The sequence below is a fragment of the Bombina bombina genome, chromosome 1 (genome assembly GCF_027579735.1).
Source record: "Bombina bombina isolate aBomBom1 chromosome 1, aBomBom1.pri, whole genome shotgun sequence".
Classification (NCBI taxonomy): domain Eukaryota; kingdom Metazoa; phylum Chordata; class Amphibia; order Anura; family Bombinatoridae; genus Bombina; species Bombina bombina.
Genome location: NC_069499.1, coordinates 527,032,732 through 527,056,621, shown reverse-complemented (window position 1 = coordinate 527,056,621; position 23,890 = coordinate 527,032,732). Strand labels below are relative to the sequence as shown.

Sequence of the window (23,890 nt, the reverse complement as noted above, 5' to 3'; positions counted from 1 at the left end):
TGCCACTTGTAATTTGGCCCTATGTGATTAAGATTAGAGCAAATACATATCTCTTTGCATGGTGATTAAAACATATTAATTAAAGGGCCATTTACCTCCCCTTATATCCTGTGACAACCAATCACAAAAATGAATATATGTATATCCTGTGCACTTTTCTCAGTAGAAGCTGGTGCCTCAAAAATTATGAATATAAAAAGAATGTGCAAATTATGATAATTAAAGTTAAATTAGAATGTTTTGTTATTTTTTTTCAAATTGTATGCTCCGTTTGAATCAAGACAGTTTCATTTTTACTTTAGAATCAAATTGGAGACATTAATTTCTAACACACCACATTCCCTTGCCACAACTCTCAGAAACATGTCCAGGGTGCCTGTGTGTGTGTGCATGTGAATGTCTATGGATGCCTGTGTGTGTGTAATGTTTATGTTGAGAATCTGTAGTACTTTGCATAAAAACTCTACAACAGAAGACTATATTTGTGCATGTAAATGTCTATGGGTGTTGTCTATGGGTGTTTGTTATGTGTGTGCATGTGGAATTGTTGATGTCTATGAGTGCCTGCGTGTATGTGCTTGCATGCACATGTGGGTGTCCATAGGTCCCTGTATCTGTTAATGTGGATGTCTATGGTGACTCATTTAAAATGAAATGACAGTGATACATGAAAGGTCAATGAGGGGGAAGTTTGAACTTTATTTTTGTTTTATTTATTTATTTTTAGAGCGGGGAGGGGCACATTTTGGAATTTTGCCCTGGAAGCCAGATTCTTTAGAAAGTGCCCCATAAGACTCATTGTATTCTACTTAGTATTTGAAGGGGGAAAATCAAAGCATTATTATTTTCTCTTTGTTTTTTTTTTTATAGATAATTTCAAACCAAAATGATCCTTTGCTCAACAAAGTGTTAAAACAAGTTGACTTTTATGTTATACCAGTACTAAACGTTGATGGCTACATTTACTCCTGGACTACGGTAAGATGAAAAAATAAATTCTAGAGTTCATTTATAATTTTAAAAAGCAGTATGTATCCAAAATAACCTACAATTGTTAAAAGAGATGTATTTAAATAAGACGATATACAAAAGAGTATATTTTCTTTTTCAAATACATAAAAATGCATGTTTATATTCATGTTTATGTTATAAATGTTCCCTACAATTTTTTAAGAACTGTCGTTCTGATCAAGTAATGTTTTGTTATTTTGCAAGCCTTCCACTGAAAAACCTTGCATATAAAAAAATTCTAAAGATATGCTTCTATTGTATTATTTTGGCCTTATTAGACAAATACTTACCAAGTGAGATATCCCTCCCAAGAGAGGATATGGACAGAAAACCTCTATACCCCTTTAACCAATAATTGATAATGTGACTACCTATCCCCATTCCTAGTTCTGTCCACAATATGATGAACAGGACTAGATTTATATATTTGGTGGAGGCCTTTTTAGGCTTTTGCCTCCCACCAGGTTATGCTGACATTGCTCACCTTAGTTGCTAAAAGCTCCAGTATCCAAAAGGCAGATCTGTTACTTCAGTATCCCAGGCAAGCAAGTGGTAGCATCCAGTTATGCTATGCGTCATTCCTATGGACTGCCATGTTTTACCCGACAATCTGGTTTAGGTCCACTGTTAAGGGTCAGGGGCACATACAGACATGCTTTTTCAGTAGCATGCAGTTTCACAAGCATTTGTGCTGCAGTTTGTTATGGAGCCTGGATTGCTGTAATTCCTGACAAGTGTCAGTCGATATTGTTCATTCACTGTGGAAGAAGGCTGTTTCCTGCATACAGGATGGCAGATGGGGACCCCTTTGCTTTATAACAACTTTATTAATTTTATTATCTTGGAAGCTTGTTTGTGTCTTCGGGGGTGCCCAGCATCAGATAAGCAAATATAATTATTGTTTTATTATCTTGTGCTGGCCAATAATGGGCTTTTCAGCTTGTTTTGTAGCATATACAAGCTATGTCCTTGCAGGTTATAATGTTATATACACATAAACAAGCTATGTCCTTGGAGGTTATAATGTTATATAATTTATAGACAAGAAATAGTGTGCGCTTGGAGATAAATATCATACACCTCCTTAAGAGACAATATCCCTAAGTGTTGTCTAAAAAACAATATTAAGCAAAAAAACTCATGTATAGAGAGGGCGCCTATAGGGCAAAGATATCACCACTTTCGATTATAACAAATATTTTTTTTTTAATATATATATATTTATACACATTAATAGGAAATTGAGGGACGTCTCCCTATAAAACACAGTTGACTCAATAATCAAGCTTAATAAAAAAAACCTGCGTGGCATCCATAACCCGTATGGCAAGCTAGTATCCAGAGAACATTCAGCAATGTTCGTAACAACAGATGATTTAATATGTATCAAAAAAACAAAAAATATATATGCAGTCTTTAAATGTATACCACAGATGTTACTTGTTGCAAAGGGTTGTAACATATACACATATACAAGCTATGCCCTTGCAGGTTATAATGTTACATACACATATACAAGCTATGCCCTTGCAGGTTATAATGTTACATACACATAAATAAGCTTATGTCCTTGCAGGTTATAATGTTACATACACATATACAAGCTATGTCCTTGCAGGTTATAATGTTACATACACATAAACAAGCTATGTCCTTGCAGGTTATAATGTTACATACACATATACAAGCTATGTTCTTGCAGGTTATAATGTTGCATACACATATACAAGCTATGTCCTTGCAGGTTATAATGTTACATACACATATACAAGCTATGTCCTTGCAGGTTATAATGTTACATACACATATACAAGCTATGCCCTTGCAGGTTATAATGTTACATACACATAAACAAGCTATGCCCTTGCAGGTTATAATGTTACATACACATAAACAAGCTATGTCCTTGCAGGTTATAATGTTACATACACATAAACAAGCTATGTCCTTGCAGGTTATAATGTTACATACACATATACAAGCTATGCCCTTGCAGGTTATAATGTTACATACACATAAACAAGCTATGTCCTTGCAGGTTATAATGTTACATACACATATACAAGCTATGTCCTTGCAGGTTATATTTATTGAAGAAAGCATACATACATTGGATAATAACAGACACCGAATTTATCCAGTTCAATAAAGTACATAGAACATTTGGCATCATAGATAACATACTCGTGTTACTTTCCTGTCTTTTGTGAAGCATTTCTTTTTCAACTTAAACTTATACAAACAAAAGGATAAATAAAAAATATATATATATATATAAATAAAAAAATTGAAAACTTTGTTCGCACTAATAGCTGCGAATTGAGGCAAAGTCCCAACTGAATAAGTCCACTCCCCTTCCTAGGTTATAAAATTACATGCCATGTTCTATTATCTATATACTAGATCTCCTCTACAATATAAGCCGTTGTTGATGTAGAACCACTTTCTGAGTGGGTGAATGTAGGAGAAAATCAGTCAAAACATTTCTAATCAGCCATAATGCTCGGTATTATAAGAGGGAGGGGGAGAATCGAGGAAAGGGAAAAGAAGAGAGGAAGAAGAAGGGAAAAAAGAGGAAAGAAAGAAAGAAAGAAAGTGGGGGAAGAGAAAAGATACATGTGGAGGGAGGAGACGAATCCAGATAGGTCATGAGGTTCATACATATGTCCTTGCAGGTTATAATGTTACATACACATAAACAAGCTATGTCCTTGCAGGTTATAATGTTACATACACATATACAAGCTATGTCCTTGCAGGTTATAATGTTACATACACATAAACAAGCTATGTCCTTGCAGGTTATAATGTTACATACACATATACAAGCTATGTCCTTGCAGGTTATAATGTTACATACACATATACAAGCTATGTCCTTGCAGGTTATAATGTTACATACACATATACAAGCTATGCCCTTGCAGGTTATAATGTTGCATACACATATACAAGCTATGTCCTTGCAGGTTATAATGTTATATACACATAAACAAGCTATGTCCTTGCAAGTTATAATGTTACATACACATAAACAAGCTATGTCCTTGCAAGTTATAATGTTACATACACATATATACAAGCTATGCCCTTGCAGGTTATAATGTTACATACACATATACAAGCTATGCCCTTGCAGGTTATAATGTTATATACACATATACAAGCTTTGTCCTTGCAGATTATAATGTTACATACACATATACAAGCTATGCCCTTGCAAGTTATAATGTTACATATACAAGCTATGTCCTTGCAGGTTATAATGTTACATACACATATACAAGCTATGTCCTTGCAGGTTATAATGTTACATACACATATACAAGCTATGTCCTTGCAGGTTATAATGTTACATACACATATACAAGCTATGCCCTTGCAGGTTATAATGTTGCATACACATATACAAGCTATGTCCTTGCAGGTTATAATGTTACATACACATATACAAGCTATGTCCTTGCAGGTTATAATGTTACATACACATAAACAAGCTATGTCCTTGCAGGTTATAATGTTACATACACATAAACAAGATATATCCTTGCAGGTTATAATGTTACATACACATAAACAAGCTATGTCCTTGCAAGTTATAATGTTACATACACATAAACAAGCTATGTCCTTGCAAGTTATAATGTTACATACACATATATACAAGCTATGCCCTTGCAGGTTATAATGTTACATACACATGTACAAGCTATGCCCTTGCAGGTTATAATGTTATATACACATATACAAGCTTTGTCCTTGCAGGTTATAATGTTACATACACATAAACAAGCTATGGCCTTGCAGGTTATAATGTTACATACACATATACAAGCTGTGTCCTTGCAGGTTATAATGTTACATACACATATACAAGCTATGCCCTTGCAAGTTATAATGTTACATACACATATGCAAGCTATATCCTTGCAGGGTATAATGTTACATACACATAAACAAGCTATGTCCTTGCAGGTTATAATGTTACATACACATATACAAGCTATACAAGCTATGTCCTTGCAGGTTATAATGGTAGATACACATATGCAAGCTATATCCTTGCAGGTTATAATGTTACATACACATTTTCTTTAGAAAAAAGGCGCTTGAGAGGTGACATGATTACTTTATATAAATATATTCAAGGCCCATATACAGAGATGGCAGAAGCTCTGTTTATTCCAAGAAAATTGTTTCTGACAAGAGGTCATAATTTAAGGTTGGAGGAAAGGAGATTTAATCTCCTGCAACGGAAACGTTTTTTCACTGTGAGAGCAATAAAATTGTGGAACTCATTACCAAAGGAGGTAGTGAATGCCAATACCATAGATACATTTAAAAATAGCCTGGATAAGTTTCTGTATACTAACAAAATTCATGGATATGATTGCTAGTATTAAATGGGTCACATTTTAATGGGGTTATTTAAGCTTAACTGGAGCTTTTTGTAAGTATTTTAGATTTGTATAGGTTGAACTCGATGGACTTCAGTCTTTTTTTCAACCTTATCTACTACTATGTTACTACTATGTATGTCCTTGCAGGTTATAATGTTACATACACATATACAAGCTATGTCCTTGCAGGTTATAATGTTACATACACATAAACAAGCTATGTCCTTGCAGGTTATAATGTTACATACACATAAACAAGCTATGTCCTTGCAGGTTATAATGTTACATACACATATACAAGCTATATCCTTGCAGGTTATAATGTTACATACACATATACAAGCTATGCCCTTGCAGGTTATAATGTTACATACACATATACAAGCTAGGCCCTTGCAAGTTATAATGTTACATACACATATACAAGCTATGTCCTTGCAGGTTATAATGTTACATACACATATACAAGCTATGCCCTTGCAGGTTATAATGTTACATACACATATACAAGCTAGGCCCTTGCAGGTTATAATGTTATATACACATAAACAAGCTATGTCCTTGCAGGTTATAATGTTACATACACATATACAAGCTAGGCCCTTGCAGGTTATAATGTTATATACACATAAACAAGCTATGTCCTTGCAGGTTATAATGTTACATACACATATACAAGCTAGGCCCTTGCAAGTTATAATGTTACACACACATAAACAAGCTATGTCCTTGCAGGTTATAATGTTACATACACATATGCAAGCTATATCCTTGCAGGGTATAATGTTACATACACATAAACAAGCTATGTCCTTGCAGGTTATAATGTTACATACACATATACAAGCTATGTCCTTGCAGGTTATAATATGTTACATACACATATACAAGCTATGTCATTGCAGGTTATAATGTTACATACACATAAACAAGCTATAACCTTGCAGGGTATAATGTTACATACACATAAACAAGCTATGTCCTTGCAGGTTATAATGTTACATACACATATTCAAGCTATGTCCTTGCAGGTTATAATGTTATATACACATATACAAGCTATGTCCTTTCAGGTTATAATGTTACATACACATATACAAGCTATGTCCTTGCAGGTTATAATGTTACATACACATATACAAGCTATGTCCTTGCAGGTTATAATGTTACATACAAATATACAAGCTATGCCCTTGCAGGTTATAATGTTACATACACATATGCAAGCTATGTCCTTGCAGGTTATAATTTTACATACACATATACAAGTTATGTCCTTGCAGGTTATAATGTTACATACACATATACAAGCTATGCCTTTGCAGGTTATAATGTTATATACACATATACAAGCTATGTCCTTGCAGGTTATAATGTTACATACACATATACAAGCTATGCCCTTGCAGGTTATAATGTTACATACACATATACCTGTACAAGCTATGTCCTTGCAGGTTATAATGTTACATACACATACAGAATACAAGCTATGTCCTTGCAGATTATAATGTTAAATACACATATGCAAGCTATGTCCTTGCAAGTTATTATGCTACTTTAGCATATATAAACTCTGGCCTTGCAAGTTATCATGCTACATAAGCATATACAAACTGTGACCTTGCAAGTTATCATGCTACATAAGCATATACAAACTGTGTCCTTGCAGTTAGCCTTCTACAAAAGCATATACAAACTGTGTCCTTGCTAGTGATGTTGCGAACCTAAAATTTTGCGTTCGCGCACAGCGAACGCGAACTTCCGCAAAAGTTTGTGAACGGGCGAACTGGGCGAACCGCCATTTACTTCAATAGGCAGGCGAATTTTAAAACCCACAGGGACTCTTTCTGGCCACAGAAGTGATGGATAAGTTGTTTCAAGGGGACTAACACCTGGAGTGTGGCATGCCGGAGGGGGATCCATGGCAAAACTCCCATGGAAAATTACATAGTTGATGCAGGGTCTGTTTTTAATCCATAAAGGGCATAAATCACCTAAAATTCCTAAATTGTTTGGAATAACGTGCTTTAAAACATCAGGTATGATGTTGTATCATTCAGGTAGTATAAGGGTTACGCCCGCTTCACAGTGACAGACCAAACTCCTCGTTTAACGCACCGCAAACAACTGCAAACAGTCCATTTGCACAACCGCAAACTCCCCATTTGCACAAGGTTGGATACCAAGCTAGCCATGTCCTGTTCCTTGTCCTCACTGATGTCACTGCACGTGCAATCGCTTCCTGGGGTAACAGAAAATGCTCCACCCAAAAGATGCTCCTATTATATTACTGCACTGAGGATGCTGCCTGTATCTGTGTGTCCTGCTCCCTGGCCGGAGAGCACAGGGGACACCAGGTCGAGCTACGGAATGAGGCTTCTGAGAAGAAGAAAAAGAAACTGAGAAATGTTCTGCAGAAACTGACCACAAAGAGAGAGGAGACTGAGAAAAGAGTCCAGAGTCTGCACAGGAGAGGGGTGCAAGAGAAAGTAGCTGGTGTAACAGAGAGACTCACTGCCCTGATTAGGGACATCAGGAAACAGCTGGAAGACCTAGAGAAGCGAGTCCTGAGTGAGATCACCCAGCAGCAGGAGCAGGTTTTACTCACAATCTCTGATCTGATCCAGCAGCTGGGAAAAAGAGAACGACGAGCTAACCAGGAAGATTTGTCACATTGAGGAGCAACATGACTGACCCATTAACTGTCCTACAAGAACAGGAATCACACAGAGATGAGATGCTTGGTCGGTCCTCCTACTTCCAAGTTCCAATTTGGGGCACTGCGCGTGCAATCTAATGTGCCACCAGATAGGAGTGGTGTGTTAACTAGTACTATTCTTATCAGTTTAATCCCTGTTACGTGCCCTATCAGGGGACGTGTATATGGCATTGATTTTAGGAACCCGGAGATGATTTTAGGAACCGGGAGATGGAAAAAGATTAAGATAAGGTAAATAGAAAAGCGCCACAGGCAGTAACCCTTGTGCTTTATACGTGAGGCCTCCTAGCTGGCCTCAAATGGAATGTCAAATGGTTAAGAGTGTGTATAAAGCGCCTAGCGGCTGGGTTAGGATGGGCCTAATATACTAACAAAACCACAGAGTAAAGAAGTCCTAAATATACGTTGTAATAAAAAATCACATAAAATCACCCAATATAGGGAATGAAATGTAAATTTTTTTAGTTTATTACAGATAATAATAACATAAGGAATATAAAACCAAACAAATAAAAAGATCCGGATCTGGTGAGTCTCCTAAAAAATCCTAAAATCACCAAAGAGGTTGTCCAATGGGTAAAATCCTGAATATACTGTCACACAGTCACAAAGTCTTGACCTCCAAATATTTAAATAGCAAAGTTGAGGTAATGCAGGTGATGAAAAAGCCAAAATTGATATGAAAAGGTGAAAAATGTAAAAAACGTGAAAAAATGTGTGAACGTGGATAAATATGAAAAACAAAAATTGAAAATCAAAAATCAAGTGGCCATCTAAAAACGAAAAAATGTATAAATGAAAAAATGTGTATACGTGAATCAAAAAGGTGTGTTATCCAAAGATGAGGGAAGCATGAGACAAAAATAACAAAACAAATCCTCCAAAATTGATCCTGATAGTGGTAGTGTCTTTGAGTCCTGTTTAATGTAGTGTCCCAGTATTAATCCTATTGTTGTGGTGTCCTAAAAACAATAAAATAACATAGTGTATTCCATATAAATAAAATAACAATAATTAGAATTTTGCTTACCCAGTATCGACGCGTTTCGGCCCCTATGAGGCCTTTTCCAAGACATGGAAAAAGATGCTTGGTCGGTCCGGCCACGAGATAGATAGATAGATAGATAGATACATAGATTAGATAGATAGATCAATAGATGCAATAGATACATTTGATGATAGATACGATAGATAGATAGATAGATAGATAGATAGATTTGATAGATAAATAGATAGATTTGATAGATAGATAATTTCCCAGACAGAGAATTACAAGACGTGCGGTCTGGGACCCATGGTAAGGTTACTTCCTTTTGCACAATCGAGTACAGGTTGGGGATTGCCTTTTGTGCAAAGAAATTTCGGCCGTGTACCTTCCACTGCGGTGTCCCCTATCAGGGATGTGTATATGGCATGGATTTTAGGAACCGGGAGATGAAAAAAGATGCTTGGTCGGCCCTCCTACTTCAAATTTGGGGCACTGCGTGTGCAATCTACTGTACCACCAGATATTAGTGGTGTGTTAAGTAGTACTATTCTTAGCAGTTTAATCCCTGTTATGTGCCTTTTTTTTGGTTTGGGTTTTGAAGCCACAGTGCAGCACCAGAGGCCAGAAAAATTAGGCATGTATACATGCCTGAAAAATTAGGTATTGTTGCAGCCGCTGCTGTAGCAGCGGCCAGAAAAATTGATGTTTGTTTGACAGTTAGAAAGTGCCCTAAAACATTGCGGCTTGAACCCTAGTTGTTGGCGGATAAGTCACGCAAGTCATCCGACATTCGAAGATAAAATACAGCAGCGTGTGGACCATTTTTAGCCCAAGGCAGCTCATCTCATCAGGCCATTTTTACTCGAATGTATCGCCCAATGTCAGTCCCTTTGGGATCCATCCCTCATTCATTTTAATAAAGGTGAGGTAATCAAGACTTTTTTGACCTAGGCAACTTCTCTTCTCAGTGAAAAAACCTCCTGCTGCACTGAAGGTCCTTTTGGACAGGACACTTGAAGCGGGGCAGGCCAGAAGTTCAATTGCAAATTGGGATAGCTCAGGCCACAGGTCAAGCCTGCACACCCAGTACTCAAGGGGTTCATCGCTCCTCAGAGTGTCGAGATCTGCAGTTAAGGCGAGGTAGTCTGCTACCTGTCGGTTGAGTCATTCTCTGAGGCTGGATCCCGAAGGGCTGTGGCAATGCATAGGAGTTAAAAAGGTCCGCATGTCCTCCATCAACAACACGTCTGTAAAGCATCCTGTCCTTCCCAGCGTGGTCGTGGGAGGAGGAGTATTACTTTCACCTCTTCCCCTGTTAGATTCCCGTTGTGCTGTGACATCACCCTTATACGCTGTGTAAAGCATACTTTTTAATTTATTTTTGAACTGCTCCATCCTTTCCGACTTGTGGGAATTCGGTAAAATTTTAGTCACTTTATGCTTATACCGGGGGTCTAGTACCCTGGAAACCCAGTACAGTTTGTTCTCCTTCAGCTTTTTTATACGAGTGTCCCTCAACAGGCACGACAGCATGAAAGACCCTATTTGCACAAGGTTTGATGCCGAGCTACTCATGTCCCATTCCTCGTCCTCACTGATCTCACTGAAGGTATCTTCTTCCCCCCAGCCACGTACAACACCACGGGTACTGGTAGGTGACAATGAGCACCCTGGGATGACTGTTGTGGTTGGTCTTCCTCCTCCTCCTCCTCCTCCTCAAAGCCACATTCCTCCTCTGACTCCTCTTCCTCACAATCCTCTTCCTGCGTTGCCGCTGGTCCAGCAAACAATGCTGATAAGGCTGTTTCTGGTGGTGATGGTGACAACAACTTTTCCTTTTCCTCTTCACACTCATCTACGGCCTGATCCAGCACTCTTCGCAGGGCACGCTCCAGGAAGAAAACAAATGGTATGATGTCGCTGATGGTGCCTTCGGTGCGACTGACTAGGTTTGTGACCTCCTCAAAAGGACGCATGAGCATACAGGCATTGCGCATGAGCATCCAGTAACGTTTGCAAAAAAATTCCCAGCTCCCCAGAGGCTGTCCTAGCACCCCGGTCAAATACTCGTTAATGGCTTTTTCTTGTTGGAGCAGGCGGTCGAACATTAGGAGTGTTGAATTCCAACGTGTCGGGCTGTCGCAAATCAAGCGCCTCACTGGCAGGTTGTTTTGCCGATGGAAATCTGACAAGTGCGCCATGGCCGTGTAGGAACGCCTGAAATGGCCACACACCTTCCTGGCCTGCTTCAGGACATCCTGTAAGCCTGGGTACTTATGCACAAAGCATTGTACAATCAGATTACACACATGTGCCATGCACGGCACATGTGTCAACTTGCCCAATTTTAATGCCGCAACCAAATTACTTCCGTTGTCAGAAACCACTTTGCCGATCTCCAGTTGGTGTGGAGTCAGCCACTGATCCACCTGTGCATTCAGGGCGGACAGGAGTGCTGCTGCGGTGTGACTCTCTGCTTTCAGGCAAGTCAACCCCAAGACGGCGTGACACTGCCGTATCCGGGATGTGGAATAGTACCTGGGGAGCTGGAGGGGTGCCGTTGATGTGGAGCAAGATGCAGCAGTAGAAGAGTACTCAGCTAAGGAGGTTATGGAAGAGGATGGAGTAGGAGGAGTAGAGGAGGTGACAGCAGGCCTGCCTGCAAGTCATGGCGGTGTCACCAACTCCTCTGCAGAGCCAGGCATTCGATGCTTGGCAGCCGTCAGCAGGTTTACCCAATGCGCAGTGTAGGTGATATACCTGCCCTGACCATGCTTTGCAGACCAGCTATCAGTGGTCAGATGAACCCTTGCCCCAACACTGTGTGCCAGACATGCCATTACTTCCTTTCGCACAATCGAGTACAGGTTGGGGATTGCCTTTTGTGCAAAGAAATTTCGGCCGGGTACCTTCCACTGCGGTGTCCCAATAGCTACAAACACCTCAGACTCCACCAACTTGTATGGTAAAAGCTGGCGGGCTAAGAGTTCAGACAAGCCAGCTGCCAGATGTTGGGCAAGGGGGTGACTTGGTGACATTGGCTTCTTACACTCAAACATGTCCTTGACAGACACCTGACTGTGGGCAGATGAGCAGGAACTGCTCCAGAAGAGAGACGGATTGGCGGATGGTTGAGAGGGGGCAAGGAGCACAGCAGTGGTTGACGTGGCTGAAGATGCTGGACCAGGAGGAGGATGGCGGCTTTGAGTTTGTGTGCTGCTTGTCCTCATGTGTTCATCCAATAGGCGTTTGTGATGTGAGATCATGTGTCTTCGCAAAGCAGTTGTACCTAGGTGGGTGTTGGACTTCCCTCGACTCAGTTTCTTTTGGCACAGGTTGCAAATGGCATTGCTGTTGTCAGAGGCAGACACATAAAAAAAATGCCACACTGCTGAGCTCTGCGATGACGGCATTCTGGTGGTGGCAACAGCATGCGTTGATTGGCGTGCTGTCTGGCTGACCCCGGGTGCCGATGCATGCTGTCTGACTGTGCCACTAGCTCCTTGCGACGACCTCCCCCTGCTTCCAACTCGTCTCCTCCTCCTGCTCCTCTCTGTCTCCCCATCTGAACTTTCCCCCTGTTCTTCTTCTCTTCTACCGGACGCCCATGTGACATCCATGGACGCATCGTCATCATCAACCCCTTCACTTGTATCTGACAACTCAACAACGGAAGCAACGGCGGGTACAACATCATCATCATCATCACACCGTGCGTCGTCCATGTCTGTAATGCTGCCTGACTGAGACATATCACAGTTATCTACATCCTCTGTCAATGATGGTTGCGCATCACTCATTTCTTCACACTGAGGTGTACATAACTCCTCTGACAGATCAAGTGAGGCGGCTGTGGTGCTAGTGTCGGTGGTGGCTGCAGGTGGGCGAGTGGTAAGTTGAAAGGTGCCCGAAGCTAAGCTGGAGGAGGAAGGTGCGTCAAGGTTACGAGCGAAAGCTGTAGAAGATTGGGTGTCCTGTGTTATAAAGTCAACAATTTCATCAGAACTTTTTATGTTCATGGTACGTGGCCTAACACTGGGCATTATTCTATGGCCAAAGGGAATCACAGCACCACGACCACGACGGCCCCTGCAGGTTGGCCTGCCTCTGACTGTCATTTTTTTTTTAATTAGTGCTACTATGCGTGCAAGCTACTGTGAGTGGGCACAGTATATGCGGTGAGCCTAACACAAAAAAAACAGACTGTTGTTTCACAGTCAAAATTTTTTTTATATTTTTTTAAATGTACACTGACACTACTATTAAACAAGATAATATGAGGGGTGGCACTGGTCAAGTGGGCACAGTATACGCTGTGAGCCTGACACAAAAAAGCAGACTGATGTTTCACAGTCAAAATAGTTTTTTTATTTTTAAAATGTACACTTACACTACTATTAAACAAGATAATATGAGTGGTGGCACTGGACAAGTGGGCACAGTATAAGTTGTGAGCCTGACACAAAAAAAGCAGACTTATGTTTCACAGTCAAAATATTTTTTTTATTTTCAAAATGTACACTTACACTACTATTAAACAAGATAATGTGTCTGGTGGCACTGGACAAGTGGGCACAGTATACGCTGTGAGCCTGACACAAAAAAGCAGACTTATGTTTCACAGTCAAAATAGTTTTTTTATTTTTAAAATGTACACTTACACTACTATTAAACAAGATAATGTGAGTGGTGGCACTGGACAAGTGGGCACATTATACGCTGTGAGCCTGACACAAAAAAGCACACTGATGTTTCACATTCAAAATAGTTTTTTTATTTTTAAAATGTACACTTACACTACTATTAAACAAGATAATATGAGTGGTGGCACAGTATACGCTGTGAGCCTTACACAAAAAAGCAGACTGATGTTTCACAGTCAAAATAGTTTTTTTATTTTTAAAATGTACACTTACACTACTATTATACAAGATAATATGAGTGGTGGCACTGGACAAGTGCGCACAGTATACGCTGTGAGCCTGACACAAAAAAGCAGACTGATGTTTCACAGTCAAAATAGTTTTTTTATTTTTAAAATGTACACTTACACTACTATTACACAAGAAAATATGAGTGGTGGCACTGGGCAAGAGGGCACAGTATACGCTGTGAGTCTGACACAAAAAAGCAGACTGAAGTTTCACTGTTAAAATAGTTTTTTTATTTTTAAAATGTACACTTACACTACTATTAAACAAGATAATATGAGTGGTGGCACTGGACAAGTGGGCACAGTATACGCTGTGAGCCTGACACAAAGAAGCAGACTGATGTTTCACAGTCAAAATAGTTTTTTTATTTTTAAATGTACACTTACATTACTATTAAACAAGATATGAGTGGTGGCACTGGGCACGTGGGCACAGTATACTCTGTGAGCCTGACACAAAAAAGCAGACTGATGTTTCACAGTCAAAATACTTTTTTTAATTTTAAAATGTACACTTACACTACTATTAAACAAGATAATATGAGTGGTGGCACTAGACAAGTGGGCAGAGTATACGCTGTGAGCCTGACACAAAAAAACAGACTGTTGTTTCACAGTAAAAAATTTGTTGTTTTTTTTAAAATGTACAATGACACTACTATTAAACAAGATAATATGAGTGGTGGCACTGGTCAAGTGGGCACAGTATTAGCTGTGAGCCTGACACAAAAAAGCAGACTTATGTTTCACAGTCAAAATAGTTTTTTAAATTTTTAAAATGTACACTTACACTACTATTAAACAAGATAATGTGAGTGGTGGCACTGGACAAGTGGGCACAGTATACGCTGTGAGCCTGACACAAAAAAGCAGACTGATGTTTCACAGTCAAAATAGTTTTTTTATTTTTAAAAAGGTACATTTACACTACTATTAAACAAGATAATGTGAGTGGTGGCACTGGACAAGTGGGCACAGTATACGCTGTGAGCCTGACACAAAAAAGCAGACTGATGTTTCACAGTCAAAATAGTTTTTTTTATTTTTAAAATGTACACTTACACTACTATTAAACAAGATAATATGACTGCTGGCACTGGACAAGTGGGCACAGTATACGCTGTGAGCCTTACACAAAAAAGCAGACTGATGTTTCACAGTCAAAATAGTTTTTTTATTTTTAAAATGTACACTTACACTACTATTATACAAGATAATATGAGTGGTGGCACTGGACAAGTGCACACAGTATACGCTGTGAGCCTGACACAAAAAAGCAGACTGATGTTTCACAGTCAAAATTGTTTTTTTATTTTTAAAATGTACACTTACACTACTATTACACAAGAAAATATGAGTGGTGGCACTGGGCAAGAGGGCACAGTATACGCTGTGAGCCTGACACAAAAAAGCAGACTGATGTTTCACTGTTAAAATATTTTTTTTATTTTTAAAATGTACACTTACACTACTATTAAACAAGATAATATGAGTGGTGGCACTGGGCAAGTGGGCACAGTATACGCTGTGAGCCTGACACAAAGAAGCAGACTGATGTTTCACAGTCAAAATAGTTTTTTTATTTTTAAATGTACACTTACACTACTATTAAACAAGATATGAGTGGTGGCACTGGGCACGTGGGCACAGTATACTCTGTGAGCCTGACACAAAAAAGCAGACTGATGTTTCACAGTCAAAATAGTTTTTTTATTTTTAAAATGTACACTTACACTACTATTAAACAAGATAATATGAGTGGTGGCACTAGACAAGTGGGCAGAGTATACGCTGTGAGCCTGACACAAAAAAACAGACTGTTGTTTCATAGTAAAAAATGTGTTGTTTTTTTTTAAATGTACAATGACACTACTATTAAACAAGATAATATGAGTGGTGGCACTGGTCAAGTGGGCACAGTATACGCTGTGAGCCTGACACAAAAAAGCAGACTGATGTTTCACAGTCAAAATAGTTTTTTTATAGTTAAAATGCACACTTACACTACTATTAAACAAGATAATATGAGTGGTGGCACTGGACAAGTGGGCACAGTATAAGCTGTGAGCCTGACACAAAAAAAGCAGACTTATGTTTCACAGTCAAAATATTTTTTTTATTTTCAAAATATACACTTACACTACTATTAAACAAGATAATGTGAGTGGGGGCACTGGACAAGTGGGCACAGTATACGCTGTGAGCCTGACACAAAAAAGCAGACTGATGTTTCACAGTCAAAATAGTTTTTTTATTTTCAAAATATACACTTACACTACTATTAAACAAGATAATGTGAGTGGGGGCACTGGACAAGTGGGCACAGTATACGCTGTGAGCCTGACACAAAAAAGCACACTGATGTTTCACAGTCAAAATAGTTTTTTTATTTTTAAAATGTACACTTACACTACTATTAAACAAGATAATATGAGTGGTGGCACAGTATACGCTGTGAGCCTTACACAAAAAAGCAGACTGATGTTTCACAGTCAAAATAGTTTTTTTATTTTTAAAATGTACACTTACACTACTATTATACAAGATAATATGAGTGGTGGCACTGGACAAGTGCGCACAGTATACGCTGTGAGCCTGACACAAAAAAGCAGACTGATGTTTCACAGTCAAAATAGTTTTTTTATTTTTAAAATGTACACTTACACTACTATTACACAAGAAAATATGAGTGGTGGCACTGGGCAAGAGGGCACAGTATACGCTGTGAGTCTGACACAAAAAAGCAGACTGAAGTTTCACTGTTAAAATAGTTTTTTTATTTTTAAAATGTACACTTACACTACTATTAAACAAGATAATATGAGTGGTGGCACTGGACAAGTGGGCACAGTATACGCTGTGAGCCTGACACAAAGAAGCAGACTGATGTTTCACAGTCAAAATAGTTTTTTTATTTTTAAATGTACACTTACATTACTATTAAACAAGATATGAGTGGTGGCACTGGGCACGTGGGCACAGTATACTCTGTGAGCCTGACACAAAAAAGCAGACTGATGTTTCACAGTCAAAATACTTTTTTTAATTTTAAAATGTACACTTACACTACTATTAAACAAGATAATATGAGTGGTGGCACTAGACAAGTGGGCAGAGTATACGCTGTGAGCCTGACACAAAAAAACAGACTGTTGTTTCACAGTAAAAAAATTGTTGTTTTTTTTAAAATGTACAATGACACTACTATTAAACAAGATAATATGAGTGGTGGCACTGGTCAAGTGGGCACAGTATTAGCTGTGAGCCTGACACAAAAAAACAGACTGTTGTTTCACAGTAAAAAATGTGTTGTTGTTTTTTTTAAATGTACAATGACACTACTATTAAACAAGATAATATGAGTGGTGGCACTGGACAAGTGGGCACAGTATACGCTGTGAGCCTGACACAAAAAAGCAGACTGATGTTTCACAGTCAAAATAGTTTTTTTATTTTTAAAATGTACACTTACACTACTATTAAACAAGATAATATGAGTGGTGGCACTGGACAAGTGGGCACAGTATAAGCTGTGAGCCTGACACAAAAAAGCAGACTTATGTTTCACAGTCAAAATAGTTTTTTAAATTTTTAAAATGTACACTTACACTACTATTAAACAAGATAATGTGAGTGGTGGCACTGGACAAGTGGGCACAGTATACGCTGTGAGCCTGACACAAAAAAGCAGACTGATGTTTCACAGTCAAAATAGTTTTTTTATTTTTAAAAAGGTACATTTACACTACTATTAAACAAGATAATGTGAGTGGTGGCACTGGACAAGTGGGCACAGTATACGCTGTGAGCCTGACACAAAAAAGCAGACTGATGTTTCACAGTCAAAATAGTTTTTTTTATTTTTAAAATGTACACTTACACTACTATTAAACAAGATAATATGACTGCTGGCACTGGACAAGTGGGCACAGTATACGCTGTGAGCCTTACACAAAAAAGCAGACTGATGTTTCACAGTCAAAATAGTTTTTTTATTTTTAAAATGTACACTTACACTACTATTATACAAGATAATATGAGTGGTGGCACTGGACAAGTGCACACAGTATACGCTGTGAGCCTGACACAAAAAAGCAGACTGATGTTTCACAGTCAAAATTGTTTTTTTATTTTTAAAATGTACACTTACACTACTATTACACAAGAAAATATGAGTGGTGGCACTGGGCAAGAGGGCACAGTATACGCTGTGAGCCTGACACAAAAAAGCAGACTGATGTTTCACTGTTAAAATATTTTTTTTATTTTTAAAATGTACACTTACACTACTATTAAACAAGATAATATGAGTGGTGGCACTGGGCAAGTGGGCACAGTATACGCTGTGAGCCTGACACAAAGAAGCAGACTGATGTTTCACAGTCAAAATAGTTTTTTTATTTTTAAATGTACACTTACACTACTATTAAACAAGATATGAGTGGTGGCACTGGGCACGTGGGCACAGTATACTCTGTGAGCCTGACACAAAAAAGCAGACTGATGTTTCACAGTCAAAATAGTTTTTTTATTTTTAAAATGTACACTTACACTACTATTAAACAAGATAATATGAGTGGTGGCACTAGACAAGTGGGCAGAGTATACGCTGTGAGCCTGACACAAAAAAACAGACTGTTGTTTCATAGTAAAAAATTTGTTGTTTTTTTTTAAATGTACAATGACACTACTATTAAACAAGATAATATGAGTGGTGGCACTGGTCAAGTGGGCACAGTATACGCTGTGAGCCTGACACAAAAAAGCAGACTGATGTTTCACAGTCAAAATAGTTTTTTTATAGTTAAAATGCACACTTACACTAAAATTAAACAAGATAATATGAGTGGTGGCACTGGACAAGTGGGCACAGTATAAGCTGTGAGCCTGACACAAAAAAAGCAGACTTATGTTTCACAGTCAAAATATTTTTTTTATTTTCAAAATATACACTTACACTACTATTAAACAAGATAATGTGAGTGGGGGCACTGGACAAGTGGGCACAGTATACGCTGTGAGCCTGACACAAAAAAGCAGACTGATGTTTCACAGTCAAAATAGTTTTTTTATTTTCAAAATATACACTTACACTACTATTAAACAAGATAATGTGAGTGGGGGCACTGGACAAGTGGGCACAGTATACGCTGTGAGCCTGACACAAAAAAGCAGACTGATGTTTCACAGTCAAAATAGTTTTTTTATTTTTAAAATGTACACTTACACTACTATTAAACAAGATAATGTGAGTGGTGGCACTGGACAAGTGGGCACAGTATACGCTGTGAGCCTGACACAAAAAAGCAGACTGATGTTTCACAGTCAAAATAGTTTTTTTATTTTTAAAATGTACACTTACACTACTATTAAACAAGAAAATATGAGTGGTGGCACTGGACAAGTGGGCACAGTATACGCTGTGAGCCTTACACAAAAAAGCAGACTGATGTTTCACAGTCAAAATAGTTTTTTTATTTTTAAAATGTACACTTACACTACTATTATACAAGATTATATGAGTGGTGGCACTGGACAAGTGCACACAGTATACGCTGTGAGCCTGACACAAAAAAGCAGACTGATGTTTCACAGTCAAAATAGTTTTTTTATTTTTAAAATATACACTTACACTACTATTACACAAGAAAATATGAGTGGTGGCACTGGGCAAGAAGGCACAGTATAAGCTGTGAGCCTGACACAAAAAAGCAGACTTATGTTTCACAGTCAAAATATTTTTTTTATTTTCAAAATATACACTTACACTACTATTAAACAAGATAATGTGAGTGGTGGCACTGGACAAGTGGGCACAGTATACGCTGTGAGCCTGACACAAAAAAGCAGACTTATGTTTCACAGTCAAAATAGTTTTTTAAATTTTTAAAATGTACACTTACACTGCTATTAAACAAGATAATGTGAGTGGTGGCACTGGACAAGTGGGCACAGCATACGCTGTGAGCCTGACACAAAAAAGCAGACTGATGTTTCACAGTCAAAATAGTTTTTTTATTTTTAAAATGTACACTTACACTACTATTAAACAAGATAATATGAGTGGTGGTACTGGACAAGTGGGCACAGTATACGCTGTGAGCCTGACACAAAGAAGCAGACTGATGTTTCACAGTCAAAATAGTTTTTTTATTTTTAAAATATACACTTACACTACTATTACACAAGAAAATATGAGTGGTGGCACTGGGCAAGAGGGCACAGTATACACTGTGAGCCTGACACAAAAAAGCAGACTGATGTTTCACTGTTAAAATAGTTTTTTTATTTTTAAAATGTACACTTACACTACTATTAAACAAGATAATATGAGTGGTGGCACTGGACAAGTGGGCACAGTATACGCTGTGAGCCTGACACAAAGAAGCAGACTGATGTTTCATAGTCAAAATAGTTTTTTTATTTTTAAATGTACACTTACACTACTATTAAACAAGATATGAGTGGTGGCACTGGGCACGTGGGCACAGTATACTCTGTGAGCCTGACACAAAAAAGCAGACTGATGTTTCACAGTCAAAATAGTTTTTTAATTTTTAAAATGTACACTTACACTACTATTAAACAAGATAATATGAGTGGTGGCACTAGACAAGTGGGCAGAGTATACGCTGTGAGCCTGACACAAAAAAACAGACTGTTGTTTCACAGTAAAAAATGTGTTGTTTTTTTTTTTAAATGTACAATGACACTACTATTAAACAAGATAATATGAGTGGTGGCACTGGTCAAGTGGGCACAGTATACGCTGTGAGCCTGACACAAAAAAGCAGACTGATGTTTCACAGTCAAAATAGTTTTTTTATTTTTAAAATGTACACTTACACTACTATTAAACAAGATAATATGAGTGGTGGCACTGGACAAGTGGGCACAGTATAAGCTGTGAGCCTGACACAAAAAAGCAGACTTATGTTTCACAGTCAAAATAGTTTTTTAAATTTTTAAAATGTACACTTACACTACTATTAAACAAGATAATGTGAGTGGTGGCACTGGACAAGTGGGCACAGTATACGCTGTGAGCCTGACACAAAAAAAGCAGACTGATGTTTCACAGTCAAAATAGTTTTTTTATTTTTAAAATGTACACTTACACTATTATTAAACAAGATAATATGAGTGGTGGCACTGGACAAGTGGGCACAGTATACGCTGTGAGCCTGTCACAAAAAAGCAGACTGATGTTTCACAGTCAAAATAGTTTTTTTTATTTTTAAAATGTACATTTACACTACTATTAAACAAGATAATATGAGTGGTGGCACTGGACAAGTGCGCACAGTATACGCTGTGAGCCTGACACAAAAAAGCAGACTGATGTTTCACAGTCAAAATAGTTTTTTTATTTTTAAAATGTACACTTACACTACTATTACACAAGACAATATGAGTGGTGGCACTGGGCAAGAGGGCACAGTATACGCTGTGCGCCTGACACAAAAAAGCAGACTGATGTTTCACAGTCAAAATAGTTTTTTTATTTTTAAAATGTACACTTACACTACTATTAAACAAGATAATATGAGTGGTGGCACTGGACAAGTGGGCACAGTATACGCTGTGAGCCTGACACAAAGAAGCAGACTGATGTTTCACAGTCAAAATAGTTTTTTTATTTTTAAATGTACACTTACACTACTATTAAACAAGATATGAGTGGTGGCACTGGGCACGTGGGCACAGTATACTCTGTGAGCCTGACACAAAAAAGCAGACTGATGTTTCACAGTCAAAATAGTTTTTTAATTTTTAAAATGTACACTTACACTACTATTAAACAAGATAATATGAGTGGTGGCACTAGACAAGTGGGCAGAGTATACGCTGTGAGCCTGACACAAAAAAACAGACTGTTGTTTCACAGTAAAAAATGTGTTGTTTTTTTTTTTTAAATGTACAATGACACTACTATTAAACAAGATAATATGAGTGGTGGCACTGGTCAAGTGGGCACAGTATACGCTGTGAGCCTGACACAAAAAAGCAGACTGATGTTTCACAGTCAAAATAGTTTTTTTATTTTTAAAATGTACACTTACACTACTATTAAACAAGATAATATGAGTGGTGGCACTGGACAAGTGGGCACAGTATAAGCTGTGAGCCTGACACAAAAAAGCAGACTTATGTTTCACAGTCAAAATAGTTTTTTAAATTTTTAAAATGTACACTTACACTACTATTAAACAAGATAATGTGAGTGGTGGCACTGGACAAGTGGGCACAGTATACGCTGTGAGCCTGACACAAAAAAAGCAGACTGATGTTTCACAGTCAAAATAGTTTTTTTATTTTTAAAATGTACACTTACACTATTATTAAACAAGATAATATGAGTGGTGGCACTGGACAAGTGGGCACAGTATACGCTGTGAGCCTGTCACAAAAAAGCAGACTGATGTTTCACAGTCAAAATAGTTTTTTTTATTTTTAAAATGTACATTTACACTACTATTAAACAAGATAATATGAGTGGTGGCACTGGACAAGTGCGCACAGTATACGCTGTGAGCCTGACACAAAAAAGCAGACTGATGTTTCACAGTCAAAATAGTTTTTTTATTTTTAAAATGTACACTTACACTACTATTACACAAGACAATATGAGTGGTGGCACTGGGCAAGAGGGCACAGTATACGCTGTGCGCCTGACACAAAAAAGCAGACTGATGTTTCACAGTCAAAATAGTTTTTTTATTTTTAAAATGTACACTTACACTACTATTAAACAAGATAATATGAGTGGTGGCACTGGACAAGTGGGCACAGTATACGCTGTGAGCCTGACACAAAGAAGCAGACTGATGTTTCACAGTCAAAATAGTTTTTTTATTTTTAAATGTACACTTACACTACTATTAAACAAGATATGAGTGGTGGCAATGGGCAAGTGGGCACAGTATACGCTGTGAGCCTGACACAAAAAAGCAGACTGATGTTTCACAGTCAAAATAGTTTTTTATTTTTAAAATGTACACTTACACTACTATTAAACAAGATAATATGAGTGGTGGCACTAGACAAGTGGGCACAGTATACTCTGTGAGCCTGACACAAAAAACAGACTGTTGTTTCACAGTCAAAAATTTGTTGTTGTTTTTTTTAAAGATACACTGACACTACTATTAAACAAGATAATATGAGTGGTGGCACTGGTCAAGTGGGCACAGTATACGCTGTGAGCCTGACACAAAAAAGCAGACTGATGTTTCACAGTCAAAATAGTTTTTTTATTTTTAAAATGTACACTTACACTACTATTAAACAAGATAATATGAGTGGTGGCACTGGACAAGTGGGCACAGTATAAGCTGTGAGCCTGACACAAAAAAGCAGACTTATGTTTCACAGTCAAAATATTTTTTTTATTTTCAAAATGTACACTTACACTACTATTAAACAAGATAATGTGAGTGGTGGCACTGGACAAGTGGGCACAGTATACGCTGTGAGCCTGACACAAAAAAGCAGACTGATGTTTCACAGTCAAAATAGTTTTTTTATTTTTAAAATGTACACTTACACTACTATTAAACAAGAAAATATGAGTGGTGGCACTGGACAAGTGGGCACAGTATACGCTGTGAGCCTTACACAAAAAAGCAGACTGATGTTTCACAGTCAAAATAGTTTTTTTATTTTTAAAATGTACACTTACACTACTATTATACAAGATAATATGAGTGGTGGCACTGGACAAGTGCACACAGTATACGCTGTGAGCCTGACACAAAAAAGCAGACTTATGTTTCACAGTCAAAATATTTTTTTTATTTTCAAAATATAAACTTACACTACTATTAAACAAGATA

The 23,890-nt window shown here is 37.9% G+C and overlaps 1 protein-coding gene across 1 annotated transcript in view; it reads left to right on the top strand.

Annotated features, from left to right (window-relative positions):
- The window catches only part of LOC128638476 (carboxypeptidase O), a 145,251-nt gene that overhangs the window by 88,352 nt on the left and 33,009 nt on the right, over positions 1-23,890 (top strand). Inside the window, exon 9 of the mRNA XM_053690448.1 lies at positions 871-978. Within this exon, the coding sequence (XP_053546423.1) occupies positions 871-978 (108 nt within the window). The remainder of the gene's footprint in view (positions 1-870; positions 979-23,890) is intronic.